At 48.7% G+C, this 27,446-nt stretch overlaps 1 protein-coding gene across 3 annotated transcripts; it reads left to right on the top strand.

The window, feature by feature from the left end:
- Positions 1-1,659: 1,659 nt before the first annotated feature.
- On the top strand, positions 1,660-21,340 carry GLYCTK (glycerate kinase). Of its 3 annotated transcripts, XM_084633387.1 has the most exons (6): positions 1,660-1,797; positions 6,352-6,714; positions 12,395-12,817; positions 13,232-13,383; positions 16,493-16,668; positions 18,346-21,340. In XM_084633387.1, the coding sequence occupies exons 3-6, from the start codon at positions 12,444-12,446 to the stop codon at positions 19,246-19,248; spliced, it is 1,605 nt and encodes a 534-aa protein (XP_084489513.1). In that variant the 5' UTR covers positions 1,660-1,797; positions 6,352-6,714; positions 12,395-12,443; the 3' UTR covers positions 19,249-21,340. The 3 variants fall into 3 exon arrangements, with proteins under 3 accessions (XP_084489513.1, XP_084489514.1, XP_084489512.1); XM_084633388.1 differs by lacking the exon at positions 6,352-6,714 and having other exon boundaries at positions 1,669-1,797; XM_084633386.1 differs by lacking the exons at positions 1,660-1,797; positions 6,352-6,714 and adding an exon at positions 8,296-9,392.
- Positions 21,341-27,446: the final 6,106 nt, after the last annotated feature.

The following is a 27,446-nucleotide window of genomic DNA, read 5'->3' as shown; positions in this document are numbered from 1 at the left end:
ATCATTCCCCTCTATTCAGCATTAGTGAGGCCTCATCTGGAGTACTGTGTCCAGTTTTAGGCCCCGCACTATAAGAAGGATGTGGAAAAATTGGAAAGAGTCCAGCGGAGGGCAACAAAAATGAGTAGGGAGCTGGAGCACATGACTTATGAGGAGAGGCTGAGGAAACTGGGATTATTTAGTCTGCAGAAGAAAAGAATGAGGGGGGATTTGATAGCTGCTTTCAACTACCTGAAAGGGAGTTCCACTGTTCTCAGTGGTACCAGATGATAGAACAAGGAGTAATGGTCTCAAGTTGCAGTGGGGGAGGTTTTGGTTGGATATTAGGAAAAACTTTTTCATTAGGAGGCTGGTGAAGCACTGGAATGCGTTACCTAGGGAGGTGGTGGAATCTCCTTCCTTAGAGGTTTTTAAGGTCAGGCTTGACAAAGCCCTGGCTGGGATGATTTAGTTGGAGATTAGGTCCTGCTTTGAGCAGGGGGTTGGACTAGATGACCTCCCTTCCAACCCTGATATTCTATGATTCTATAAGCACTGCGGTGTATACTGGGACCAGCACTTGTGTCTTTCTGTGACCACTACTGGGGTCTTTCTGGGACCAGTGGTATGACAAGTATTGGGTTCTATACTGGGATGAGTATGAGTACTGGACTGTATCCTGGTACCAGTACTGGGGTCTATACTGGGACCTGTACTGGGTCCTTACTGGGACCAGGACTGGAACCAGTACTGGGGTATTATTAGGACCAGGACTGGCACCAGTAGTGGCATATATACTGGAATAAGTAGTTGGGTTGTACTAGGGACAGCACCGGGACCAGTACTGAGGTCTATATTTGGACCCGTATTTGAGTCTATACTGGGACCAGTACTACCACCAGTATTGGTGTCTGTGCTGGGACCAGTACTAGGCTCTATAATGAGACTCGTACTGGGGAAAGTACTGGGTCTATAATGGGACCAGTATTATGGTCTTTCTGGGACCAGTACTGAGATCAGTACTGGAATCTGTACTTGGGACCACTGCTGGGATCTATATGGGAACTAGTAATGGAGTCTTACTAGGACCAGTACTGGGATATATTCTGGGATCAGTACTATGGTGTTATTGGGACCAGTACTGATCTCTTACTACCAGAACTGGGAACAGTAATGGGGTCTATAAAGGGACCAGTACTATGGCCTCACTGGGACGAGTATTAGGATGAGTTCTGGGGTGTCTACTTGGGACCAGTACTGGGTCTGTATTGGGGTCAGTCCTGGGGCTTGTGTTCAGATCTTACTGGGAGCAGTACTGGGGTCTATACTGGTTCCAGTAATGGGGCAAGTACTGGGGTCTTACTAGGACCAGTACTGGATCCAGTGCTGGGACCAGTGCTGGGGTGTATACTGGAACCAGTAGTGGGGACTTGCTGGGACCAGTACTGGAACCATTATTGGGGTTTCTTTTTGGACCAGTACTAGGGACCAGTACTGGGTCTGTACTGCCACCAATGGTGGGATCTTAGCGGGACCGGTCCTGGGACCGCCGCCGCCAGCCAGCACCGGAAAGGTTAAACACAGCCTCCGGGCCCAGCTCGCTCCGCCCCCTTTCGCCCGCAGCCAATGGCAGGCCTGGAGGGAGGGGACGGGGGGAGCCTCGCTCACTTCCGCAGGCGCGTGATGGGAGGTGCCTGCTCCGGTGCGCGCGCGGCCGCCGCAGCTTTCGCCTCCCGGCGCTGGGGGTCCAGCTCCGCCCGGCCGCGGAGGCGCGCGATTGGCCGAGCCCGGGCCGCTGTGGGGCCCCGCCCAGACGCGGTAGGAAGTAGCCCGGGGCACTGGGTTAGTCTCTCTGCCAAGCGGGTTGCCCTGGGCCGCGGGGGCGGGTCTCCGCCGGCCCCCCCTCGCCCCGGCCTTACAGACTGAGGCCCGGCAGGGGGCCAGAGGCTCAGGCTGCCGCGCCCGCCAGGCCGCCGTAACAAGGGCCCCGTGCGGGGGACGCCGGTTCCAGTATAGACTCCAGTGCTGGTCCCAGTGGTGCTGGTGTCGGTACTGGGCCCGGTGCCGCCGGCTTCCTGGGAAGTCACTTAGAACGACCCGGTGGTGCTGGCCATGGAGGAAAGGTACACTGCTGGTCCATGGCTTCAGTGGGAGGAGGAAAAAAAGCGAGGAGTCCTTGTGGCACTTTAGAGACGAACCCATTTATTTGGGCCTAAGCTTTCGTGGGCTAGAACCCACTTCATCGCTTTTCTTGGCCTCTGAGGTGCCACAAGGACTCCTCGGGTTTTTTTGCTGGTACAGACTAACACGGCTACCCCTCTGAAACCTGTCACAGCGAGAAGTGTATTTTATGCCCCCAAAAGAAAGGGGAGTAGCAAAAGTGTGTAGGGAGCTCTAAATTAAATTTGACCACCCTCTACTTTAATTTATGCATTCTTACAGTGCTGTCCAGTCTCCTAGCATGTAAATTACACCACTTCACACTCCCTCAGACTCAGATTACTGTCTGTGAACCTAGCTATCTAATACTTAGCCCTGGTCTACACTACCAAATTACTTCGGTATGACTACGTCAGTCAGGGGTGTGGATTATTCACACCTCTGAGTGACGTAGTTATACTGATCTAAGCACCCGTGTAGACAGCGTTATGTTGGTGTGAGAGCTTCTCCTACCGATGTAACTACTGCCTCTCGTGTAGGTGGATTAACTAAATTGACGGGAGACGCGCTCTCTCTCATCATTTTAGAGCAATGGCTCTCAACCTTTCCAGACTAGTGTACCTCTTTCAGAAGTTTGATTTGTTTTGCATACCCCCAAGTTTAACGTCACTTAAAAACTACTTGCTTATGAAATCAGACATAAAAATACAAAAGTGTCACAGCACACTGTTACTGAACAATTGCTGACTCTCATTTTTTACCATGTAATCATAAAATAAATCAATTGGAATCTAAATATTGCACTTACAATTCAGTGTATAGCATAGAATCATAGAATATCAGGGTTGGAAGGGACCTCAGGAGGTCATCTAGTCCAACCCCCTGCTCAAAGCAGGACCTAATCCCCAACTAAATCATCCCAGCCAGGGCTTTGTCAAGCCTGACCTTAAAAACCTCTAAGGAAGGAGATTCCACCACCTCCCTAGGTAACGCATTCCAGTGCTTCACCAGCCTCCTAATGAAAAAGTTTTTCCTAATATAAAACCTAAACCTCCCCCACAGCAACTTGAGACCGTTACTCCTTGTTCTATCATCTGGTACCACTGAGAACAGTCGAGATCCATCCTCTTTGGAACCCCCTTTCAGGTAGTTGAAAGCAGCTATCAAATCCATCCTCATTTTTCTCTTCTGCAGATTAAATAATCCCAGTTCCCTCAGCCTCTCCTCATAAATCATGTGCTCCAGCCCCCTAATAATTTTTGTTGCCCTCCGCTGGACTCTTTCCAATTTTTTCCACATCCTTCTTATAGTGTGGGGCCCAAAACTGGACACAGTACTCCAGATGAGGCCTCACTAATGCCGAATAGAGGGGGACGATCACGTCCCTCGATCTGCTGGCAATTCCCCTACTTATACAGCCCAAAATGCCGTTAGCCTTCTTGGCAACAAGGGCACACTGTTGACTCATATCCAGCTTCTCGTCCACTGTAACCCCTAGGTCCTTTTCTGCAGAACTGCTGCCTAGCCACTTGGTCCCTAGTCTGTAGCAGTGCATGGGATTCTTCCATCCTAAGTGCAGGACTCTGCACTTGTCCTTGTTGAACTCATCAGATTTCTTTTGGCCCAATCCTCCAATTTGTCTAGGTCCCTCTGTATCCTAACGCTACCCTCTAGTGCATCTACCACTCTTCCCAGTTTAGTGTCATTTGCAAACTTGCTGAGGGTGCAGTCCACACCATCCTCCGGATCATTAATAAAGATATTGAACAAAACCAGCCCCGGGACTGACCTTTGGGGCACTCTGCTTGATACCGGCTGCCAAGTAGACATAGAGCCATTGATCACTACCCGTTGAGCCCGACAATCTAGCCAGCTTTCTACCCACCTTATAGTCCATTCATCCAGCCCATACTTCTTTAACTTGCTGGCAAGAATACTGTGGGAGACCGTAGCAAAAGCTATATTGAGCAATATAAACAAGTCATTGTCTGTATGGAATTTTAGTTTCTACTGACTTTGCTAGTGCTTTTCACGTAGCCTGTTGTAAAGCTAGGCAAATATCTAGATGAGTTAATATACCCCCTGGAAGACCCCTGAGAACCCCCAGAGGTACGTGTACCCCAGGTTGAGAACTCCTGGTTTAGAGCATTTTCATTAAAATGCTACTGCAATGTGGCTGCATCAATGTGTTTTAAGTGTAGACCTGCCCTTAGAATCATAGAATCATAGAATATCAGGGTTGGAAGGGACCCCTGAAGGTCATGTAGTCCAACCCCCTGCTCGAAGCAGGACCTAATCCCCAACTAAATCATCCCAGCCAGGGCTTTGTCAAGCCTGACCTTAAAAACCTCTAAGGAAGGAGATTCTACCACCTCCCTAGGTAACGCGTTCCAGTATTTCACCACCCTCTTAGTGAAAAAGTTTTTCCTAATATCAGTCTAAACCTCCCCTGTGCAACTTGAGACCATTACTCCTCATTCTGTCATCTGCTACCATTGAGAACAGTCTAGAGCCATCCTCTTTGGAACCCCCTTTCAGGTAGTTGAAAGCAGCTATCAAATCCCCCCTCATTCTTCTCTTCTGCAGGATAAACAATCCCAGCTCCCTCATCCTCTCCTCATAAGTCATGTGTTCTAGACCCCTAATCATTTTTGTTGCCCTTCGCTGGACTCTCTCCAATTTATCCACATCCTTCTTGTAGTGTGGGGCCCAAAACTGGACACAGTACTCCAGATGAGGCCTCACCAATGTCGAATAGAGGGGAACAATCACGTCCCTCGATCTGCTCGCTATGCCCCTACTTATACATCCCAAAATGCCATTGGCCTTCTTGGCAACAAGGGCACACTGCTGACTCATATCCAGCTTCTCATCCACTGTCACCCCTAGGTCCTTTTCCGCAGAACTGCTGCCTAGCCATTCGGTCCCTAGTCTGTAGCGGTGCATTGGATTCTTCCATCCTAAGTGCAGGACCCTGCACTTATCCTTATTGAACCTCATCAGATTTCTTTTGGCCCAATCCTCCAATTTGTCTAGGTCCTTCTGTATCCTATCCCTCCCCTCCAGCGTATCTACCACTCCTCCCAGTTTAGTATCATCCGCAAATTTGCTGAGAGTGCAATCCACACCATCCTCCAGATCATTTATGAAGATATTGAACAAAACCGGCCCCAGGACCGACCCTTGGGGCACTCCACTTGATACCGGCTGCCAACTAGACATGGAGCCATTGATCACTACCCGTTGAGCCCGACAATCTAGCCAGCTTTCTACCCACCTTATAGTGCATTCATCCAGCCCATACTTCCTTAACTTGCTGACAAGAATACTATGGGAGACCGTGTCAAAAGCTTTGCTAAAGTCAAGAAACAATACATCCACTGCTTTCCCTTCATCCACAGAACCAGTAATCTCATCATAAAAGGCGATTAGATTAGTCAGGCATGACCTTCCCTTGGTGAATCCATGCTGGCTGTTCCTGATCACTTTCCTCTCATGCAAGTGCATCAGGATTGATTCTTTGAGGACCTGCTCCATGATTTAGATTATGCTCCTCACCCTGATACCTGACTGCTGGACCCATTCACCTGAATCTGGCTCTTTGCTTGCACATCACAGAATATCAGGATTGAAAGGGACCTCAGGAGGTCATCTAGTCCAACCCCCTGCTCAAAGCAGGACCAATCCACGATTTTTGCCCCACATCCCTAAATGGCCCCCTCAGGGATTGAACTCACAACCCTGGTTTTAGCAGGCCAATGCTCAAACCACTAAGCTCTCCCTCCCCCTAAAGTTTGGTTTGATTCTGTAAGCAGTGTCAGGATGAGCTCCACCCTGACATCTGGTGGTGAGGTGTGGCAAGTTGTGGAAAAGAACTTCAGGGGCTGATCTCATTTGCATAGGCACACCCACCCCGCCTAGAATGAGACCATAGCTGCCCAAATGGTCACTTTGGCTGCTGTGGGATCCCCAGTGTCTCTGTTATTTGGGCAGGAAGAATAAATTGTTATTACCCTGATTATGGGAACTGTACGTGGCCTTTTGTTATGATGGAGGGATTCACCATCAACTAAGTAGCACTCGCTAGGCAAGGGTCATGGGTTCCAAAAGTCTGTGAATTGAGAGAGGATGGGGACAAATATTAATACTTGGTGGCATGGGCCCCTTGGTGAGGGCCTTACATGCTAATTGCACTTCCTCCTCTCTCCACAGTGGAATATCAGAGCTAATTTTGATTTCATTACAAGTCTAGTTATAGGCTGCTGAGCTCACTTTGGGCTAACAGTGCACCAGCACTAGGGCTCCCCTACTACAAGCTGAATTCACTAAAGAGCTGAACTGACTAAGGGCTGAAATCACTGAGCGTTGTGTCAGGTAATGGGGGAGCCTGAAGATATATTGTGGAACAGTTTGCGGGATGGCTGGAGTGCCTTGTGGACAGGCTGGTGAAGCAGTTCGATGCGGAGCAGTTTGTGGACGGCAGGAGCTGGTTGTGGGCCGCGGAGCTGAGCGAAGTAGTTCGTGGGGCGGCTGCCGGAGCGAAGCGAAGCTGTGGGGCGGTCAGCTTCAGATCATGTAAGGTGCCTCTTACCCCCGTCGCATCTCCACCCAGGTTGGGAGGTAAAGCTCCGCAAATAAACTTTCGAACTCTGGGGCTGCCCTGACCAGGGACGGAGACTTTTGGGTCATTGGACTTTTGGGACTTTGGGTGATTTGGGGTTGCTGGACTCAAGAACCAAAGGGAAAAGGGCATGCCCCAGTTTGCTTGGGGTGGGGTTTTTCTTTGCTCATGGATTGTGTTATGAATCCTGTTGGTGGTGTTTCCCCAACATAATGCCACATTGTTTCTCTCTGTTATTAAAAGGCTTTTTGCTACATTCAGACTATGTGCTTGCGAGAAGGGAAGTATTGCCTCTTGGAGGCGCCCAGCGGGGGTGGTATATATTTGTCCCAGGTCACTGTGTGGGGGCTCGAGCCAGTTTGCATTGTGTTATTGGAATGGATCCCCTAGAGATTGAACCCGGCCCTTGTTGCTGCCAACTCTGATGGGTAGAAGGGTTACAATTCCAATTCCTAGTTGTTACCTAAGTTATCAGAAACTGTCTTTTGCCGGTCATTTATCATCGCCAAGTCCCTTCCCTAGAAGATGGAAGTTGGGAGCTGAGGTTTTTGGTGTCTTGTGTTGAGAGAGTTAATTGTGGAACTTGAAGCTGGTGGGCAGCTGCAGATTGAGGAGCTTTATTAAGAGCGAGTGCTAGATTTTATAATGTTAACTTATGCAAATTAATATGCAGATTGGAGACATCATTCATTAATGGAAGCTCAGGAAGTTTTCATTTAAAGGGGATTAATGTAAACCCCTCGCAATCCTCCTGCAATCCTCACTCAGAACAGGCAGTTCTCAGGATTGTTTTCCTCCAAAGTTTAATGTAGACTCTCGGACAACTTTCTGAAAGGATGCATGCCAAACCAAACGTTCTGCTAGGCCAGGGGAGGGCAAACTATGGCCTGCGGGCTGGATCCAGCCCATCAGGGCTTTCTGTCTGGCCCATGGGATTGCCAGCCCCATGGTGCAGCGGGGCTAAGGCAGGTTCCTTGCCTGCCCTGGCCCTGCGCCGCTCCTGGAAGCAGCTGGTACCATGTCCCTGCGGCCTCTGGAGGGTCGGGGGGGCAGAAGGCAGGGAGCTTGCCTTAGCCCCTTTACTCATCGCTGCTACCCCAGAGCCGCTTGAGGTAAGCGGTGCCGGGCTGGAGCCTGAACCACTCCTGCACGCTGCACCCCAACCCCCTGCCCTGAGCCCTCAAAACCCCTTCTGCTCCCATCCTGCACTCCAGCCCCCTGCCCTGAGCCCCTTCTCATACTCTGCACCCCTTCCTGGACCTCAACTCCTTGCCCTGAGTCCCCGCCCACACCCCACACTCTCTCCCGCACCCCAATCCCCTGCCCTGCCTACAATTTCCCCACCCAGATGTGGCCCTCGGGCCAAAAAGTTTGCCCTCCTCTGTGCTAGGCAGTGGGGACTGAGGAGAGTGCAAGGTCTGGGCCATGCAGAATGTGGCTCGATCATTTTCACTGAGGCTCTAATGGCTCTAATGTAGAATAAAGAACCAAAAAGGGGACAAGAAAAATTAATATTGGAGCGCTCTTAAAATGATGTGAGAATAACATCTTTAGTATAAATCACCATCTTCTCCAGCATCCTCTCCATCAGCCCAGATGCATGAGTTTATTTCCCCAACCAGCAGGTGGAGAGAAGAAAAACCAGATGTGCGATGGCGTAACTTCCCTTATGCTAGGCATTGGCTAGCTCAAGCAGCTAAGTCATTTCCAGACCCAAAGTTCCTGATGGTGCCCTGAATGGCAGCATTTAAGCTCCCCTTTTTGCTGGCCTAACTCTGAAATAGATGTGCTGTTGAGTGGAGTTCAGACGTCGAGTAAAGAATCATACATTTCTATGAAGAGTGTTAAGATGTGACTCTGTGCATGTTTTAATCTTGTAACTGAAAACGGCTCATTGACAAAGAGGAAGGATGGTCCAGTGGTTCGAGTGTTAGCCTAGATCTTAGGTTGGATTCCATGAGGAGGCACAGAGGATAAAGAATGACCTATTGAAGGACAATTGGAAAGGATGCTGCTTTCATGGAGACTACGTACGACAGACTCAGACGGTAGTGGGGAAAATGGGTTGTCACAGGTGCCACTAGGAACAGGAGAGTCTAAGGCTAAATGAGACTGGAGAGGCTTGGGTTCACAACTCTGCCACTAACTTGAACAATCATTGGGCCGGAGAGAGTGAGTGTGGGAATGACCCTGTAGCCCAGTGGTCAGGGCAACCTTGGGTCGAGTTCCCCTTTTCCCACCAAGTGAGCTCCTTTAGGCCCTCTTCCCTCCACCCTTGTTATTTCACTTTGAAATGCTGTCGCCCTCAGCACTGAGCAAATCCTTGTTATTTCTCTCAAGCCCTTGTTCCGCTGTGGGGTTCGATCAGCATGCACAGACAGGCTGCTTCGACTATCAAAGAGCCTGTGGGTTTGGAGGCTCTTAATGGGGGCTCTGGGTTTGAGCTCCTCAGTGGCAGAAAGAGGCCCTGCACTGATCTGAGCTCAGAGGTGCTTTAGGAGGGCCTCACTCTCTTAATTATTAAACCCTTGCTACCTTGTGGGAGTGTTTTGATAAAGAGACCTCTGGACTCTTGAGCTCTCCTGGAAGAGCATTCACATGTGCATGCTCTGGAGGAAGACGCAACTGGAAGGTAATTTTAACCCCTCATCCCCTGTGACCGGGTGTACAAGTAATTCGGTGCCTCCAGCAGGGTACCTCAGCCTTGCCACCTCTCGTCCCAGTGATGGCCCAGCTCTGAATCAGACAGTGGTGTGGTTTTCCTGGGTGAATTCCCTGCAGGGAGAGGCTCCCTGTGTCGAGGCAGCCAAGTGTCACTAAGCCTGGCTGGGCTCAGATCCTCAAAAGGCTGAGCTACTCTCACGAGAGGCAGAGACAAGAGTTTTGCCAGCTGGAACCCAGAACAGGGCCTGCTTGAGACAGAAGAATTGCCATGTGTTCATTGTTTGGGGTTTACTAATTGCTAAACTGCATGAAGGGAATTTGGCCAGAGATGTGGCTGGGTTTTCTGGTTTTATCTGGGTCGCCTGTGAATTTTCCCTCCAGCTGCTCACGCCCCACTCTTTATTGTGTTGGGGAATAAATTGTCCTTTTTTTTGTTCCCCCTAAATAGAGACCATCTCACAAAATAAGGTGGCCATTTCCTGCGTGGGATCTGCCCCTGAGTGTAGTCAGGCTGATGCTCTCTGGAAGAACTCTGCCTGTTACTTTCCCTGTTTAGTGGGCCATTGTTATTTCTGGGCTCTTGTTTGAACACCATGTTACTTCCGTGGCAAGCTGTGGTGTGACTCTACAGCACACGAGTGTGCTGTGCAGCAACTTGTCATGTGACTGCTGCCACAGTCCAGTGAAAGTCTCAGAGTGCTCCCACCCAGCAGAGCTGGGCTTATTTCCCAGCTTTGCCACAGACTCCGTTTGTGACCCTGGGCAAGTCACTTAGCTACTCCATGCCTCAGTTTCCCATGCGTAAAATGGAGATAATAGCACTTCCTTGCCTCACGGGGATGTTATGAGATTACATTAATTAATGACTGTGAAGTGCATAGCTGCTGTGAAGATGAGGGGTGGGGGTGGCATATAAATATATAGATAGGTTATGCGTGAAACAGGGTACTCTCTAACTTCCTCAGTGTACTGACGTTAGAGGGGCCCTCTGGTGTTTGTTAGACACACGCAGCTGCAGAGAGTTGATATGGCTGCTCGGAGCTGTTCTTCGAGCCCCGATGACACCTGCGCTAGCAGACCGTGCAGCGTGTTCATTCAGCAGACCTTGATGTTTGCAGAGAAAGACCACAGGCTTGGTTTGGTGGCGGAGGCACTCGGCCAGGTTTATTGTCAACAAAGCACAGTACTTGTGCCCTGTCTAATGTGTCACAGGGACACTGACTTATGTATGCCTGTGACAAAGTAAAGACTCAGTCAGGACACCAGGATTCTGTCCCCTCGGCCAACACAAAGCTGCCCCTCCTATAACTTCTCCTTTTATACCTCAATCCAAACAAGCATCGCTCCAGATGATGTTAGTTACCACCCTTACACCTTGTACCTGCTAATTCGAACAAAACCTCCTCCTCTGTTATCCGGTCATCCCCACCTTATCTTATGGGGGTTTCGGTGTGTGCCTGCAAAGTCTCTTAGGAATTGGTTTACATAGGTACTTGAGAATTCTGGGTGTTCTTGTACCATCCTCTCTGATCAGGAATGTGTTTACTTGGTTAGCCAATACCTGGTGTGTTACTATTCTGCCAAGGCCAAGCCTGCTTTGGTTTACAGCCTTTGGTTCACACTGCTAGTTATGCCTTGGGCTCCAGCAAGGCCTACAAAAGCCAGTTTAAGTAGATCAGTCTGTTTAGTTTATCAGAGGTGTCAAAGTACCTTTCCAGGGAGAAAATACCAGGTACTAAAAGCTCTTTAATCTAGCAGAGAAAGGCACAAGAACAGAAGAACCCATGGTAGGAAGCTGAAGCCAGAAAAATTCATATTAAAAATTAGGCACACATTTGTAACAGTGAGTTAACAAGCTACCAAGGGAAGTGGTGGGATTCTCCATCTCCTGATGTCTTCAAATCAAGACTGGCTGTCTGGAAGATCTTCTCTAGTCAAGCATACAAGTTATTGGGCTTAATACCCCTGTGCTGATGAGATGGAGTCTCCTTCCCAACTTGACTGTTACTGAATGTGACCCAAATGTTTATAGTAGACCAAAGCCTACCGTCTTTACACTGAACCGTCCGGGAGTTTTGCCTGGAGGAGGAGCGCAGGATTTGGCTGTGTAAGCATAGAAGCCTGTCTGGTGTCTGAACATGATTTTAAAGAATGATGTGCCATTAATAAAGCCAAGAAATTGGAGCATTTTTCTGTCTTCAGTTGATTTGCTTTTTATTGTGAAAACCCCCATGACTGGCATCTTCTGACATAACCATCATCAAGGAGTTCAAACAGCCACAAAGATGCTGAGCCTGTTATTTTACCATAGGCTCCAGCAGAAACTATGGGAGGGAAATGAGTAACTAACAGTGAATGATCTTAGATGAGCTTTGGGATACCACAGTGATGAGGGGCTTCACCCTAGCTAAAAGCTGGGCTGGAGGCTATGGTCTATTTGAATCTTCCCCCTGAAGGGTAGAGAACAGCCTCTGTTGTTGGGAAGTCATTAAGAAATGAGCGAGTCAAAGTAATGGGCAGTCTGTGAAATCTACAATGAACCTGAAGTTAGCCAGCAGATGTTCAGCCCTCGCAGGGGTTTGATCGGGTTGTAAGAAACATCAAGGGGATGAGGGGAGCTGCCATCTGGTTGTCTGACTGTGAACCTCCCAAATGGCAGAAGTCTGAAAATAAAGGAAATATAACTGCTATCGTGCTGTCTCAGACTACAGGGGAAGGGTGTGCACTGCAGATGTGGGTAGCATAATGGATTTACCTATGCTGGGAGGCCAGATTTCCATACTATGGGCCAAATCCAGAGCTTCTTTCTTAGCTACTACTCCAGGCAAACACTCATTGGCTTCTGTGGGAGTTTTGCGTGAGCAAGGCTGAGTCCTGTACTGGGTTCACAGCTTGCTAGCTCACCACTTTCCAATCAAAAGCCCACCTCTTGCTGGCTGAGTAGTTAACCATTCCTTCCCCTTGTTACAGGTTGGATGTGGCTGGCTGACCAACTGCTAAGAGGCAGCGTGGGCCAGACATGACCTCAGCTCTCAAGGCCCTGCCCAACATCCGTAGAGCCTGCATGATCCCAGCCTGTCAGGGCCAAGCATCTTACCCGCGCAGTATATCCCTCTGGGAGCACGGGCTGCACCTCTTCCGCAGCGCCGTGGGTGTTGTCCTGCCAGCCCCCATGCTGAGAAGGGCCATGGCGCTCAAAACAGACGGATGCCCCAGGCTGGTCGTGAGGGACAGGGCTTTCCCTGTGAGGAGGAACCTGTATCTGGTGGGCTTTGGGAAAGCTGTGCTGGGAATGGCGGCTGCAGCAGAGAAGATCCTCGGGGACCACCTAATTCAGGGGGTTGTCAGTGTCCCCCACGGCATCCGGGCATGTCTGCAGCAGGCGGGAATGGAGTAAGACTGCTAGTGCCCGGATAGTCCGGTGGGAGGGTGTAGAGAAGGGTTGGGGACAGGCAAGCACAAAGACCTAGGCTCCTGCAGAAATGTCTGCCTGCCATATATTTTCCCCTTGGGGTCACTGCTGAATCCCTCTTGGATCCTCTCCACCTGTCCCAACTTTAACCCTTGACCATGGGATCAAGACTTATAGCTCAGCCTTGACTGGTCTCCATCCCACTTCGTGGGCCATCGGATCTGTCCTTGGGGTTGTGTATGCTGCCCCCATAGTGTACCCGGCCCCATGGGGGAGAGACCAGGATCAGCAAAGGAACCTTGTCCCCCAAATCCCTGTTGTGGGAGTGGGGCTGCCAGGTGGGCTGTGGATAGGTGTAAGTTTCAGTGGCCTGATCACCTTTCTAACCCATGCAGGGAGATGCTGCTGAAGCCTCACAGCAGGATCCAGGTCATAGAAGGAGCTAAGCACAACCTCCCTGACAAAGAGGCTTTGAGGGCAGCCAGCATGATTCGGGAGCTAGCTGAAGGGCTGACAGCTGATGACCTCCTCCTTGTGCTGATCTCAGGTAACGTCTGGAATCCCAGGAGCGGGGAGTGAGTTCTTGTGGAACTGCCGTCAGTTGTTGCCCTCCCTTCTCCTGCCCCATCTTTCCTCCCTTTATCTCTTCTCTAGCCTGGCTTCTGCCTTTCCTCGTGCATGCAGGAGACAGATCCGGAATCATGCCTGGCAAACTAGGTCAAGTTGCCTGTTGCAAAAGAAGATGAGGAGAGGCGTAAAGTGGGTCAGAGCTGTTCCTAATGTGACTCCCACACCGGTGGCAGCTCACTGCATGCGTTCACATTTCAGTACCTGGTCTTCTGGCAGCAGCTGTGAGTTGGCAGCAGCTTGGGCCCCGGGCAGACACACTTCTCTCCCAGTCAGACCTCTCAGAGGAACTTGTCACAAGAATCCACTATTGATTCCTTGGTCTAGAATCTCCCTCCTCCACCGGCTGTTGCTTTGTGCCCTCCCACGTAAGAGGTGGCTGCATTCCAGCAGGGCTGTGTGTGAAGAGTTGGATGCGCTCTGGGATGGGAGATGCTATATTATTCATTAGAGTGTTGGCAGACCAAGTATTTGGGCCAGCCAGTTGTGTTGCTGTTTCTCTCCCTCCTCCCACAGGCCTTGCCCTGTGGTTCGCTGCTGTCCTGCCAGCAATATCAATCCACAGGACTTGCAGTTTGAAGCAGCAAGGCACCATTTTGCCATGTGGTGGTGCCAGGCAATCAGAAAGCGCTGCTCTGCAAATATAAGCCCATCCCAAGGCAAAGCACTGAGGAGAGGCATCCTGAGCTGTATGGAGGTCTGGGTCCTAGGGCCCGAGTCTGTTCTGAGTTACATCGGTTTGACACCATGAAGTCAGTGTAACCAGTGTCTTGTATTTCCATGTTTGTATTTGTAAAGACAGACTCTCCTGGGTCATCTGACCACACAGCCATGTAGATGCTTTCTTCCCTCAGAATGGGAGGTACCCCGTGTTTAAATCTGGGCACGTAGGCTAGGGCAGTGGTTCTCAACCAGGGGTACGTGTATCCCGGGAAGTACACAGGTCTTCCCAGGGGTACATCAACTCATCTAGATACTTGTTTAGTTTTACAACAGGCTACGTTAAAAGCACTAGCAATGTCAGTACAAACTAAAATTTCATGCAGACAATGTTTATACTACTCTATATACTATACACTGAAATGTAAGTACAGTATTTATATTTTTATTTTATAGTTATATGGTAAAAATGAGAGTTGCAATTTTTCAGTAATATTGTGCTGTGACACTTGCATTTTTATGTCTGATTTTGTAAGCAAGTAGTTTTAAGTGAGGTAAAACTTGGGGGTACGCAAGACAAATCAGACTCCTGAAAGGGGTACAGTAGTCTGGAAAGGTTGAGCCACTGGGCTGTGGCAGCAGAGCTCAGAACAGCAGGTACAGGAGGTCCAGGTGTTTGGGCATCAGTGCGTGGGTTGTCATGGGGGACTAACTTAGGTACCCAAGTTGGAAAAATGAGGCCCTATCTGAGACTTGGAGTCACTGAGGGGCTGATCCTGCAAGGGGCCAAATAGCACGGGTGAGGTGCTCTGCATTCTCACACTCACACCCCCCAAATCAAAAGGAGTCACTCAGTGCCAAGTAAGAGGTGCTCCGCACCTTGTAGGATCAGCCCCTAAGCACATACATTTGAAACTCACAGGTTTCTCCAGGAGCGATTGCCCCTTTAGTGCCTTATTCCCCCATTCCTAGATAGCGGGGCACACAATGAGGGAATGTGCTCTGCTTTGAGTGCATAAGCAATGCGGCAGTGCACTTGTGGGGTTTATTTAATTGGGTGGATATCCAGCTATATACATGCCCCTGTGAGTAGGTGTCTCCAGTCTTGCACTTGGAGCTGCTCTTTAGGGATTTTGTGGGGTTCTTGATTGTGCTGCTCAGCTGAGTAAGGTCTCGATCGAGATGCTCAGCTGGCTGCAGTTTATTCTGCCATGGTTCAGAGAGAATTTTGCAGGATTATCCAGACACGGATATAATTGGATTTGAATCATGTCTGGTGGGGATTCCCTTGAGTTTCCTCTTGTCCTCTGGCTACTGATATTTTCAAGAGACTCCTAGGCCCCTAAGTCAGCCATCCCAAGATTTGCTGTCGGCAGCAGTTCCCAAAGCATGCATACCTCCACGCAGGCCCCTCTGGCTGCTTCTGCCTCTCAGTCAGATCCCTACTGATTGCCTGAAACTCAGGCAGTTTCATTTGTTTTTCTTGTTCGTCATATTTTATTGATGGTGCTTTTTCTCAAACCTCAGAGCAGGCTTTGCCCTTCTATGGTAGTTTTCTGATACACTTCTATACACACTCACCCTCTATTTTCCCCCTTTAGTTCTCTTTCCCCCTTCTTTTTCACTGCATTTCAAGGGCCCAATCATGCCGTCAGCCATGCTCTGCCACTCCCATTAATCAGATTACTAATGCACCCATCACTATAGTATCCAGCCTGATTTTTGTTTCCTCAGTGACTCTCCATCCTTCTCTCTCTCTCAATAAGCTTTTTGCTGTAGTGCAGTTCTATATTTAGGTTTAGACATTGCTATATTTTTTTAAAAACCTCTCATTATGAATGAGGTCAGTGAAACGCTGAAGCCAGAAGTGTCTCTCTTTCCCTGCAGCTAAACACTGAGTGAGCCATGGAGTCCGCAGTCCCCTCTCTCTCAGACAAGCGGTCACTGAAGTCAGATTTGAGGCACATTCGCAGGGAAGTGTAGTGAGAACAGTAGCACCTGGGCCTGATTCTGTCTCGCCTTGCACCCTGCATTCTCATTTATGCCAGGCAAAGTAGGTATAAAATGCAGGCACCATTGTGAATGAGCTCACTGAGCACAGGTGAAACTGACTGCCATAGAGATCCAGCCTGCTCTGTGGAGAAAGAGAAGACATCAGTCTCCAGGGCTTTTAGTCTGGCATCTTTCACCAGCACTAAATGCCCTTATGACAGAATGCTGAGGGAAGAGAAGAAGGAAAACTCCAGCTGTAGGATGCCCTCGCTTAGCCCCTTGTCTGGGGGAGGCCAGCCTTTGAATGCTGGGGGGGGGGTTCCTCCCACCCTGCTACACACGTGCATTCACTTACTGCAGTTTCTCCTGCATTATAGGAGGCGGATCGGCTCTACTGCCTGCTCCTACTCCTCCGATCCTCTTGGAAGAGAAAGAGAAGGTCACCAAGCTTCTGGCTTCCAGAGGAGCTACCATACAGGAGCTCAACACCATCCGGAAGGCCCTTTCCTTGATGAAGGGTGGAGGGTTGGCCCGGGCTGCATATCCTGCACAGGTGAGTGTGGGAGACTTCTCACTTGCCCATAGCTTCTGCTCTAAGGCAGTTTTAAAGAGACACCATGAGATTAAAAGTCATGGCCAAAACAGACCTCACTAGAAATGACCTGATGATTAGATCAGTGGTTCTCAACCAGGGGTGCGCAGAGGTCTTCCAAGGGGTACATCAACCCATCTAGATATTTGCCTAGCTGTACAACAGGCTACATAAAAAGCACTAGTGAAATCAGTACAAACTAAAATTTCATACAGACAATTACTTGTTTGTACTGCTCCATATATTATACACTGAAATCTAAGCACAATATTTATATTCCAATTAATTTATTTTATAATTATGTGATTAAAAATGAGAGAGTCTGCAATTTTTCAGTAATACTGGCTGTTACACTTTTATATTTTTATATCTGATTGTGTAAGCAAGTAGCTTTTAAGTGAGATGAAACTTGGGGTATGCAACAAAAGTCAGACTTGTGAAAGGGGTACAGTGGTCTGGAAAGGTTGAGAACCACTGGTTCAGATGATTTCAGCTCCCAGTGAAGTCAGTGGGAATCAGCATCTGTGGTAATCACACTGCTTCTATTTAGCTGCCTGAATATGCAGTTAGGAATCAACTATAGGGTTCAAAAATTTGGTCCATATTTACAAAAACAAATTTAAAAAAATCATTACTTACCTTTTTCAATAGCACATGAGATTGTTAACACAGTTTGTGTTGTGTCTTGTTTTTTCACTGTGCAATCTGGTCACTCTCAGCATTTCTTGTGGCTTAGGGAATGAAAATTGGCTGGTCAGTTTCCTTTTAATTTCTAGTCAGTTTCACTTTCTGGCTCTCTAGCACAATGCTGCAATGATGTTTGGGTTGAAAGCAGCACCGGGCAGTTTTCTTTGTTTTAAAAAAAAAAACCCATTGTCACTTGGTAGCAGAACAATAGTGGAAATGCTTCTATTGAATTTAGGTTTCATTCATCTTTTCAAAACCTACATTTGGGGCCAAATTTGTCCCCTTTAAACTGTCCAATGAATGTGTGCACAGGTTCAAATGAGAGCACTGGCCATGTTAATGACTGCAGCCCCCAGTTACTGTGCACATGCAAAATGCTGACTCCCCACCACAATCTGAACAGACCAGCGTTGTGGTGTGAAGGAAATTCAGACTCCTTATTCGTTCAATAGTAGCCTTTCCCTCACTACTGCACTACCATTGTCTGATGGGGCCACTTGTCTGGAGTAAGTGGGCTGGAGCCTCAACTGAAGTAAATCAGCAAAGCATCCTTGATGTCCACAGAGCTGTGTGGATTTACGCTAGCAGAGGATCTGGCCTCGTATTTTACTTCTGGGCTTTTTCACTGTATTTATCAGTGGAGCTCCAATTCAATCTATACCAGGTTAGGAGCCTGAGAAGAGTCACATAAAAACATCCTACTCTTTCCTATATTATAGTCCAACATGAAATATCATTTTGATTCCATGGGTTAGAGCCCTGAGAGCTCTTATTGCATTATCTTAAAACAGAATGGGCCAAATTTGCCGTCATTTGCACCCATGCATCTCCATTGAGATCCGCTGGATTGCAAAAGTGTAACTGAATGCAGAACTTGGTCTGATCACTCTTTCATGTCAGTGAGTCTCTGCTGCAGGCACTGCATTTATCTGTCATCCTTTCTGCTTCTAGGTGCTAAGCCTCATCCTCTCTGATGTCATTGGCAACCCAGTGGACATTATTGCGAGTGGCCCCACTGTCTACAGTTGCCCCAGTGCTCAAGACTGCCTTCAGATACTGACAAAATACAACCTGCTGAGCATCTTGCCCAGATCTGTGGAAACAGTGCTGTCCAGCTCCGTCTCATATCCCAGCGGTCCGAAAGACTATTCCCATGTCTACAATGTTGTCATTGGCTCAAACAGTTTAGCTTTAGAGGAGGCCAAATGCCAAGCAGAGGATTTGGGCTACTGGACCCTGATTCTGAGTGCAGCGATGTGTGGGGAAGTCAGTAGAGTGGCCAAACTCTACAGCCAGCTGATTCAGTTTGTTTGCTTGAGCACAGCTGGACTTGCAGAAGGTCCTCTAAGAGACCAGGTGAGAGGAGATCTTCTAAAGCTGGCAGCAGAGCTAGAGATCCCAGGTTTGAACCTTGTGGATCCTTTGAAGGCTTTGCAAGGATTGGAGTCTGAAAGATCAGTTTGCCTGCTGGCTGGTGGAGAGACCACTGTCCAGCTTCGAGGAAATGGGAAGGGTGGGAGGAACCAGGAGTTGGCCTTACAGGTAGCATTGGAGTTACACCGAGCTAAGGCCACTGGGGCTGGCGACTTCCTTGGGAGATATGAAGTCCTGTTCCTCAGTTGTGGGACTGATGGGCAAGATGGGCCAACAGAGGCAGCTGGTGCCTTCTCTAGCCAGGAGCTGGTGGATAAGGCTGCTCAGGAAGGTCTCAATGTGGAGACCTTTCTGAGCAACAATGACTCCTACACATTCTTCAGTAAGTTCCAAAATGGACATCACCTTTTGCTGACTGGTTTAACAGGCACCAATGTCATGGACATCCAGGCTATTTTAATTAGGGCTAGAGACAGATAAGGAGAGCACCTCTATGAACTCCTCAGTTGTTTTTAATTAGAGGCATTGGTGAAAAATGAGGGTACCAATGTTCTGGACAAATCCAGACTGCTTAAATTAGGGACAGCTGGCAAGGGCACTAATATCATGGCTGTAAAAGCTACATTAGTGAGGCATATGGGTGGGTGACCGTGAGCATGTTCAATCTGTTAGTTAGGATCAGAGAAAGGTAAGATAGCACCAGCATTATCGGGATTGGGGCTGCATTAACACCTTCCAGCTGAAGAGCCACTAACATACTGCATTTTGGCTGTGGTTACAAAGAATTCAGGAATGCAGGGCTGATGACTGGCAGGCAAATAAGGCTGGGATTTATAAAGGTGTCTTAGGGAGTTTGAGTTCAAGTGGGGTTTTTGGACATCTGACACCCAGCCTGAATCTCTAGGTTGCCGTTGTAACTCTTATTCCATACAAAGCTAACAAGGTATATTAGATTAGTCCATAGGACCCTAAATCCATTGCACTCCAAGTTCAGTGGAGATGAGCACATGGCATAGGTTGAACCTTTGATCTTGGATACATGGCGAAAACACACCGAGCTGTGGCATTAACATCATGTGAAGTGAAGAACGGTGTGAACCATGATTCAGATTCACTGGTGCAAAAACCATCGGAACACGAGAGTTTCTCCTCCACTATGTAACCTCCTCTGCCCTGGTGTGGTGACATTTCCGCCCCATGGTTGATGTTTCATGGGGTAGCGTGCTGTATTATGTGTGTGTATGCTACAAGCATTTGGGGTGCTACCACCAAACCGGTCAGAAAGCAATACAGCCTCCAGCCTGAGTCATTGACCTTTTTACTGGGTAAAGTCAGTAGTCCGTGTCATGCTGATTAACTCCTCTAACTCCATAGAACAAAAGGCCACAAAATCCGTAAATCCAACTCTCCTGACCCCTGTTGCTACACTGATCAAAGGGCAAAGCAGCTGGGGCTATTGCTCTGTCAAACAGCAGGTCCCTCCAGCCTCTGGGACAATGCGGAGCACCAGCTACTTCAGCTTTGTCATTAATTGAACTCAGATCCTGTCTTGTCATATTCAGCTCATTCCCAGCGTGACACCTGGGGCCAGGTTTTCTAAGGAGCACAGTAATCAATGTCTTCGTCTCTTATGAAGATCTGGCCGCTTATTGCGGTGCCTAAATGGGAGCTGAGCTCGCTTGAAATTCCAGCCCTGATTTAAAAGGCCACATTTGATGCAAACGGTTTGCAGACAGATGTAGCTGTGCCGTGTGGCTGATCTAACTTTGCAACGTTAAGTATACCATCCTATTAATACCGTAAACAGTGAAGTCATTGCACAGTCATGCTCAGCAAGATTCAAAGAGGGACTGGACATTTATAAGGATAACAAGAATATCCAAGAATAGTTAATGCTAATAACACTCTTGGAGGGGATATAAAACCTCATGCTTTTTGGGTTTAAGTCAATCCCTATGCAATAGAGATTAGAATTGGACCTACATGTTTACTGAGGGGTTTCTTGTATCTTCCTCTGAGGCATCTGGGCACTGGTAACTATCGGAGATAAGTTCCTGGACTATATGGATCTTGAGTCTGATCCAGTCTGGCAGATCCTATGTTCTGATGTGTGATCTTGTGGTTAAGGCATAGCTTTTGGAACTAGACAAGCTAGATCCTATCCCAGCTCTGCTAACACTCCCAGATATAAGCTTGGGCAAGTCACTAACATTCTGAGGCTCAAATTCTTCTATAACATGGGGATGACCATCTTTACCTACATCCCAGGGGTTTTGTGAGGCTAAATTTGCAAGTGGTTGCAAAGTGCTGTGAAACCCTCTGCTGGAAGGTGCTGGAGACCTATGACATATGGTAATTTGGAGGCATGAATACAATGTCAGGGTGCAGACTGTGGAGGGAAGTTTGTTCTGGCTTGTGTGTGTGGTTTTTGAAGGTTTCTCAGTGGAGTGGAGAATGCCATTTGAATTTCCCTGTGTGTGTGGTGCCTGCCATAGTGGGACCCTGATCTGATTGGGGTCCCTGTGCATGTCTGCGGTGCAAATAGCATGAATAAACATAAAGGGAAAATGAATATGTTCAAAGAGCTTGTTTATGGGTCAGGACGATTGGTTGGACAGCCATGTTAGTTACTTAGCACCTAATCCTGCTCTTTGTTCAACCAGTGTAAATCTGGAGTCACTCTGGAGTTGTTGGGTTAACTACCATGAGTGCAAAATTTAGTCCTTAACCATTTTGTTGCTCGCACTCTACTGCACCTGCTCTGCTGTTCTTGTCCATTATCATTTAATAGACATCAGTGGAAGCGAGGCTGTGCCTGGTAGATCTAGCAGCAGGGTAGGTGTGCTCCATCCGGATCTATCTGAAATGTTCAGCACTGCAGCCAGTGTATATGAGTTATGGGCCCCAATTGCCTTTCTGCCTGGAGGTACCTGGTACATTCTGCAGTTGACCAGGTGATTTCTACCTGAAGGGCCTTGGAATGCTCAGCAGCCTGTGTGTTCAGTACGGCTGTAGCTGGTACGTTTAGCAGCATACAGATGTATTATAGAGGAGATCTCAGAAACATATGGCATCACGCGAGTGGTCAGTGGCACAGAAAAATGTTTGAGGATTTATGCAAAACAAAAAGCGGGGAGGCAAACCTCAGAGCAGGAAGGAATAACATTAGAGGCCAGATCCTCATCTGGTGTAGATTGACACAGCTCCTCTGACATCAATGGAATGATTCTCATTTACACCAGCTGAGACTCTAGCCCCATATTTCATCCCTTGCACTCAGAGCCCTGGAAAAAGAATGCCTTTTTTTTTTTAACTCCAAGCATTGCTTGAGCCCTTGGAGATGCTGATCTGAAATCAGTCGCAGTCGAGTTCTGAAAACTTTGGCTGGCATTCACTCCTCAAGGGAAGTCCCTGAGCTGTTAATCAGACACTCACATCGGCCTGGCTTTTTTAAACAGGAGTGTTTCACTAATGATTAAAATGAGCTCATCTTGTGGAGGGGGAAGGCTGATAAAAGGTCTGATGAAAGCATGCAGCTGTTTGAAGCACATTTCACATCTTCATTCACGTGGCTTCCTTTCCCCTACAAGTTTTTTCGACTGTTCCCTTTTGTTTTAATGAGGAAAAAGTAGGACGGGGGGCATTGGTCAAGGACGGTGAGGTTATATTAACATTTTTACTCTTCAAGCAGTGTAGTCTAAGCTTCATCTCTGAGCTGACCTCAGTGAGGGGCTTGCATGTCCTCAGTTTAGGAAAGAAAGCTTCATCACCATGCTGCCCTGTAATGCCATGTGCTATTATCAGTATAGTGCACACACCTGGGTTCCAAACCTTGCTGCCATAGAGCTGGAAAGAGATGTGATTTCTTCCTCCTAACTGTGTTTAGCACAGAACTGCAGCTACCTGTGTTATAACTCAGATTATAAAAGCTGGAAGCGGAAGATGGAAAAAGCTCCCTATGGCTCTAAAGCCATTCACCAGCAGCAGAAGACTCCAACAGTAGCTTGCTCTCCAGGCCAGATCCTGCTTTTACTCACACCAGCATGCATGTGGAGTCATTGGGCCGGATTCTCATTTTCATTAGGTCTGGGGCTACACCCACACTTTAAGGCCAGAACAGTGTAAAGAGGTCTTTAGGGGATATGATAATCTGTCTTGCTCTATTTAATTCGGTGGAGTTACTCTGCATTTACACAAATATGACTAAGAGCAGAATCTTTTCCTAACTGCAATTTGTGTAGCTATCGGGCCATCCCTGCTGTCCTGGGAGATAAATATTCCCCTGTGATGAAAAGCAGCATGGGAAAGGAGACTCAGGTTCCTGAGTTCTAATCCTGGCTCTACCAGTAACAAGATCAGAGGTAAGTTATTTAACCTCTTGCTGCCTCAGCTTCTGATTTGTACCAAGGGAATAGTACTGCCGTACCTCACAGGTTTGTGTCTGAAGATTGTTTGGATCATGTCTTGAGCCACAAAGTGGTATGTAACTGCCAAGTACTGTTATTACCTTCACCACATTCAAGAGAGGTTGGAGGTATCTCAAAGGTGTGATGGATTGACCTTCAGAGCCTGGAAGGCATCATTGCTGTCTTGGCAGTATAATGAATTTGTCTCCATGAACTCTGAGGGGAGGGGTTTTTATAGCTGGGCTTTGCCTATGTGATCCTGGAGTGATATTAGTGCCACTTCAATCTAGTCAGACAACTGCAAAGGCCGGAATCTGTTTATTATTATTATTATTATTTATTTATTATTACAGTAACACCCAGGGGTTTCGATCCCCCCCAAACATAAAAAGACATGGTCCCTGCCCCAAGGAGCTTACAGTGTAAGACAAGTGACAGAATGGGGGAGAAGTTTACAATCGAATATATCAATCTATTTATATACACAGACACACATTATTATATATACATTCTATGCACTGAAAAGGTAACGGATACCAGCCACTTGCAATAGACTCAAGAGACTGTCCTCCCTGGGATCCTGGAAGAAGTGGGTCTTGAGGAGATAAATGAAGGTGGAGGAGTGAGGACAGTGACTTTATGGGACTCCAGGGAAACGTATACAGCATGTGTATGCAGAGCAGGCTCTGTGCAGCCAGGAACACTCCTAACTGTAAAGAAAGTCCTGAAGTGCAAGTGAGAAGGGAAGCAAAGCAGGGGTAGGAGTGGGTACGACTGCTGGGAAGATTTCAGTGACTGTACAGCCCCCTCCTGCCTGTAAGGAGGCCAAGGGTGAGAGGATTGGCAGATGCAGCAGCTGGCCACGTGCAGCAGCTGGCCACGTGCTTTCTGAGGGCCCAGCTCACTTCTGTAAATGGAACACTTGTGGCCAAACAGTGATAATGTTCAGGATAAGTAACCACATTATTAACGGGGGAAGCTTTTGGCAGTAAATTAAAAATCTTGGCTCCTGGCCTTGGCATTGCTCATGCCTCTTAGGAGACATTAATATCCCAGCTCCCCAGCACTCCCATTCTCACTTCATTAAAGAGCCAATAATGATACATATTGATGGTTTTATTCTGCGTGGAGGCTGCTTAATGGCTAATATTTCACAAGGTGTTAATGGGGGCCTTCCTTTATGAAGTGAGCGGAAGGGGTCTGCCTTTAATCTCTTTCACAAGCTGTGTAATTTTACCCATTTTCGCTACTGTGACAGATATTACGCAGACCTTTAAAGAGCCACAGAAGCCTCTTGAGAAACTTTGGAAAACACTGTTTAGAGGTAATCCTGCCCAGGCATCATAGTCTCGATGTTCCCTTTGTTCTGGAGCCCTAGAAACATTTGATTAGCTGGAACTCTGTTTTTTAAGGCCCTGTCTACAATGCAGGTACAACTGTCTTTATGTAACCAGTAGAGTGCTTCTTCGTTACTGAGTTAACTCAGGTGTTACCCATCACCTCCCTCTTCTGTCCACACATAAAACCCTCTCCCCTGAGGGTAGTGGTGCTTTCAAGCCAGGCTAATTGGCCTGGCTGGGGATGTGAGTTAGAGCCCAGGTTCTGCTTTTACTCCAGCTGGCAATCTGCCTCTGTGCAGTGAGAATGCACACTAGATCAGTTCTCCAGTGCCTCCCACAATTCCCTCCATATGCTCACAGGGGCAGTGGAGTTCTCCCACCATTCACTGGGAAAGAGTTCTCCACCGACTCGGTTTATTGCAGCACAAAGGACCATGGGAGGTGCTCCCAGAAGTCCTAGTGGTGCACACGGAGGAGCACAGTTGGAGTAATGGGTAGGGCTTTGCAGTGTGGTTGCCCGCACCCAGGTGTCAATCATCCAGACTAGTGCCTTTTAACAGACCAGGGCCCAGGGCCCAGAGAGCTTCCAGTCTAAATAGACGAGGCGGAAGGGAAAAAATGGCATGCAGGGTGAAGTGAGTTGCCCAAACTCACAGAGTAGGTCTGTGGCAGAGCCTGGAGTACAAGTCAGGGAGTGCCCAGTTCCACTGGCCCCTGCTGGGACGGTCTTGTCTGAGCTGGTCAGAGTCACTCCAGCCGTGTTTTTCACAACCCTCCCATTTGCGCCGACACCTACCAGGCTGGCCAAGGCTCTAATCTGCCTCCATTGAAATCAATGGGAGTTTTGCCATTGACTTCACTGGGAGCAGGTTCCAGTGTTTGTGTCAGTGTACTCCAGTCACCACCCTCCCCTAACCCCCTGGTGGTGGTAGCCTTTGGGTGTGGCCACTACTCTGTTCATTTCTCAGGTGCATTCCCCAGTGGGTGGGTTGGCTCGCAGCATCTACCCGAGTCAGGGACTCTGCGGGGCTGGCAGAAGCCAGGTGTGGGGATACCATCCAAAGCAGGGCTGAGGTTAAACAGGCCCTGCTTTTTCCGGATGGGGACGACTGCACTGCACTGCACTCAGAGGGGTGTGACTGCAGCATGCATAGATGTACCCGAGCTCCGTAGATCAGCGCCAGTTCAAGTAACAGGGAAGCCGCTGCAACATGGATGGTACAAGCCCACCGGAGACCCTGGGGACGAACTCGAGCGGCCAGCCTGTGCTGGGGCGTCGCTGCTAGTGTTACTCAAGCTAGCGTTGCTCTAGCCAGCTCAGCTATGTTTGCACATGCTGCAGTCACCCCCTCACCCCCTGATTGCCATGTGGACATACCTAGGATGCCCACCCTGGCATGGTGGCAGCATCTCCTGGCTGAGCACAGACAGTTACTGATACTCCAGGACTCTCCTACAGGGGCTACTCCAGGCCCCTGAGCACTGGGGGCAGTGACCCAGTGCACCAGCAGCTCACTTTGGCGATAGTGGCCCTTTAAAAGCGAGGTCCGCAGGAACTGGTGATGTTCTCCGGTGGCCAGCCCCAGCGTATTGCACGGCTTCAATCCCTATATGAAATGAGCAGTATAATCACATAGGAATAAAAAGCCATAAAAGACAGTGGGACACAGGACACGTCTCCTCTGCTGGCAGCAGACAGGCCTCTGAGTGGCATGCCATCAGGTATGTCCTCCTATCCCCTCCTCCTTCCCTCTCTCTTCCTTGGGGAGGCTGCTGCTCTGATGCCTTCTCACAGCACATCTGGCTGCAGAACTGACCCTGGGGCAGGCTCAGATGGGAGCCATTCCCTGGAACATGATGCATGAAGGAGTCTTGATCGGGTCTGTGCAGGTGGAGGATGCTGGGGAAAGAGAAAAACATTTCAGGAAAGGAACAAAGAAAAAAAAGAGAGAGACAGAGACTCAAGCAGAAGGGACCTAGGGTGGACTGGTTCCGGGGGGGTGGTCTCTGGAGCAGAGTGCTTGTCCATATACCCCTGAGCTCAGATCTCCGCTCCAGATCGTTAGGTAGTGATGAGTGTCATGCCCTTGTGGCATCAGCTTCTGGCTCCTGCCCAGGATTTTGGAACAACTAGAGAACTGTCCCCCGTGTATCCATCCCAGCTTTTACATTGACTCCACTGGACAGGTCTTAGCCTGGGGCACAGGGGATGGTGAGGCTGGAAGGGTCTGAGGTTGTTGGACACTGATCTAAATGTGCCTGGCTCTCTTTGGTGTAGGACTGGGGCTGGAAATGCTGGCAGAGCTGCCTGCTCAGTCCAGTTTCTAGCACTGTTTGGTGGTGAGTCATTCGCAGACCCTGCCCCATTAAACCTACCTGGTAGGATTGCAGCCTCCATTCCAACCCTGACTGAATCTAAGTGCACAGAAACGTGGGGGGGAGTTAGCTGAAATGTCTGTCTGGTTCCCGGGGTTTGATTCAGGGCAAAGGTGAGAGTTTCAGGTCTCATTCCATCCTAGCCAGTTCACCCAGCCCTGCCTGATTTGCAGCGTGCCCAGAGAAACCTTGCACTCTCTCCTTCCCGTCCCTCTCCCCTCCTCCGTCCTGCTCTCCTCTGCCCCTCGCTCCTGCAGCTTTCCTTGCCCCAATCCTGCCATGTGCTGGACATCCTCTCATCCCGGGGACTGTCAGCAGCATAATACCCTAGATCTTCAGAGGATCAGCTCCTCTGCTTGGAATCCCAGGTGAAATCCTGGCCTCCCCAATGCAATGGGAGTTTTACCATAGATGGCACTCGGCCCACAAATTCACCCCTCGTGCCTGAGAGCTGTGATGCTCTGGGCCACTGTGTCTGATGCAGAGTGACAGAATAGAATAATAGAATATCAGGGTTGGAAGGGACCTCAGAAGGTCATCTAGTCCAACCCCCGGC

The sequence above is a fragment of the Lepidochelys olivacea genome (assembly GCF_965140295.1).
Source record: "Lepidochelys olivacea isolate rLepOli2 genome assembly, chromosome: 7".
NCBI lineage: Eukaryota > Metazoa > Chordata > Testudines > Cheloniidae > Lepidochelys > Lepidochelys olivacea.
This window is presented reverse-complemented; position numbering and strand designations above follow the sequence as displayed.

Excerpts from the sequence above, each read along its gene's own strand:
- GLYCTK (XM_084633387.1), top strand. The coding sequence starts at position 12,444 with ATGACCTCAGCTCTCAAGGCCCTGCCCAACATCCGTAGAGCCTGCATG. Across the intron at positions 13,384-16,492 it reads CCTCCTTGTGCTGATCTCAG|GAGGCGGATCGGCTCTACTG; the intron begins GTAACGTCTGGA and ends CCTGCATTATAG. Across the intron at positions 16,669-18,345 it reads GGGCTGCATATCCTGCACAG|GTGCTAAGCCTCATCCTCTC; the intron begins GTGAGTGTGGGA and ends TTCTGCTTCTAG.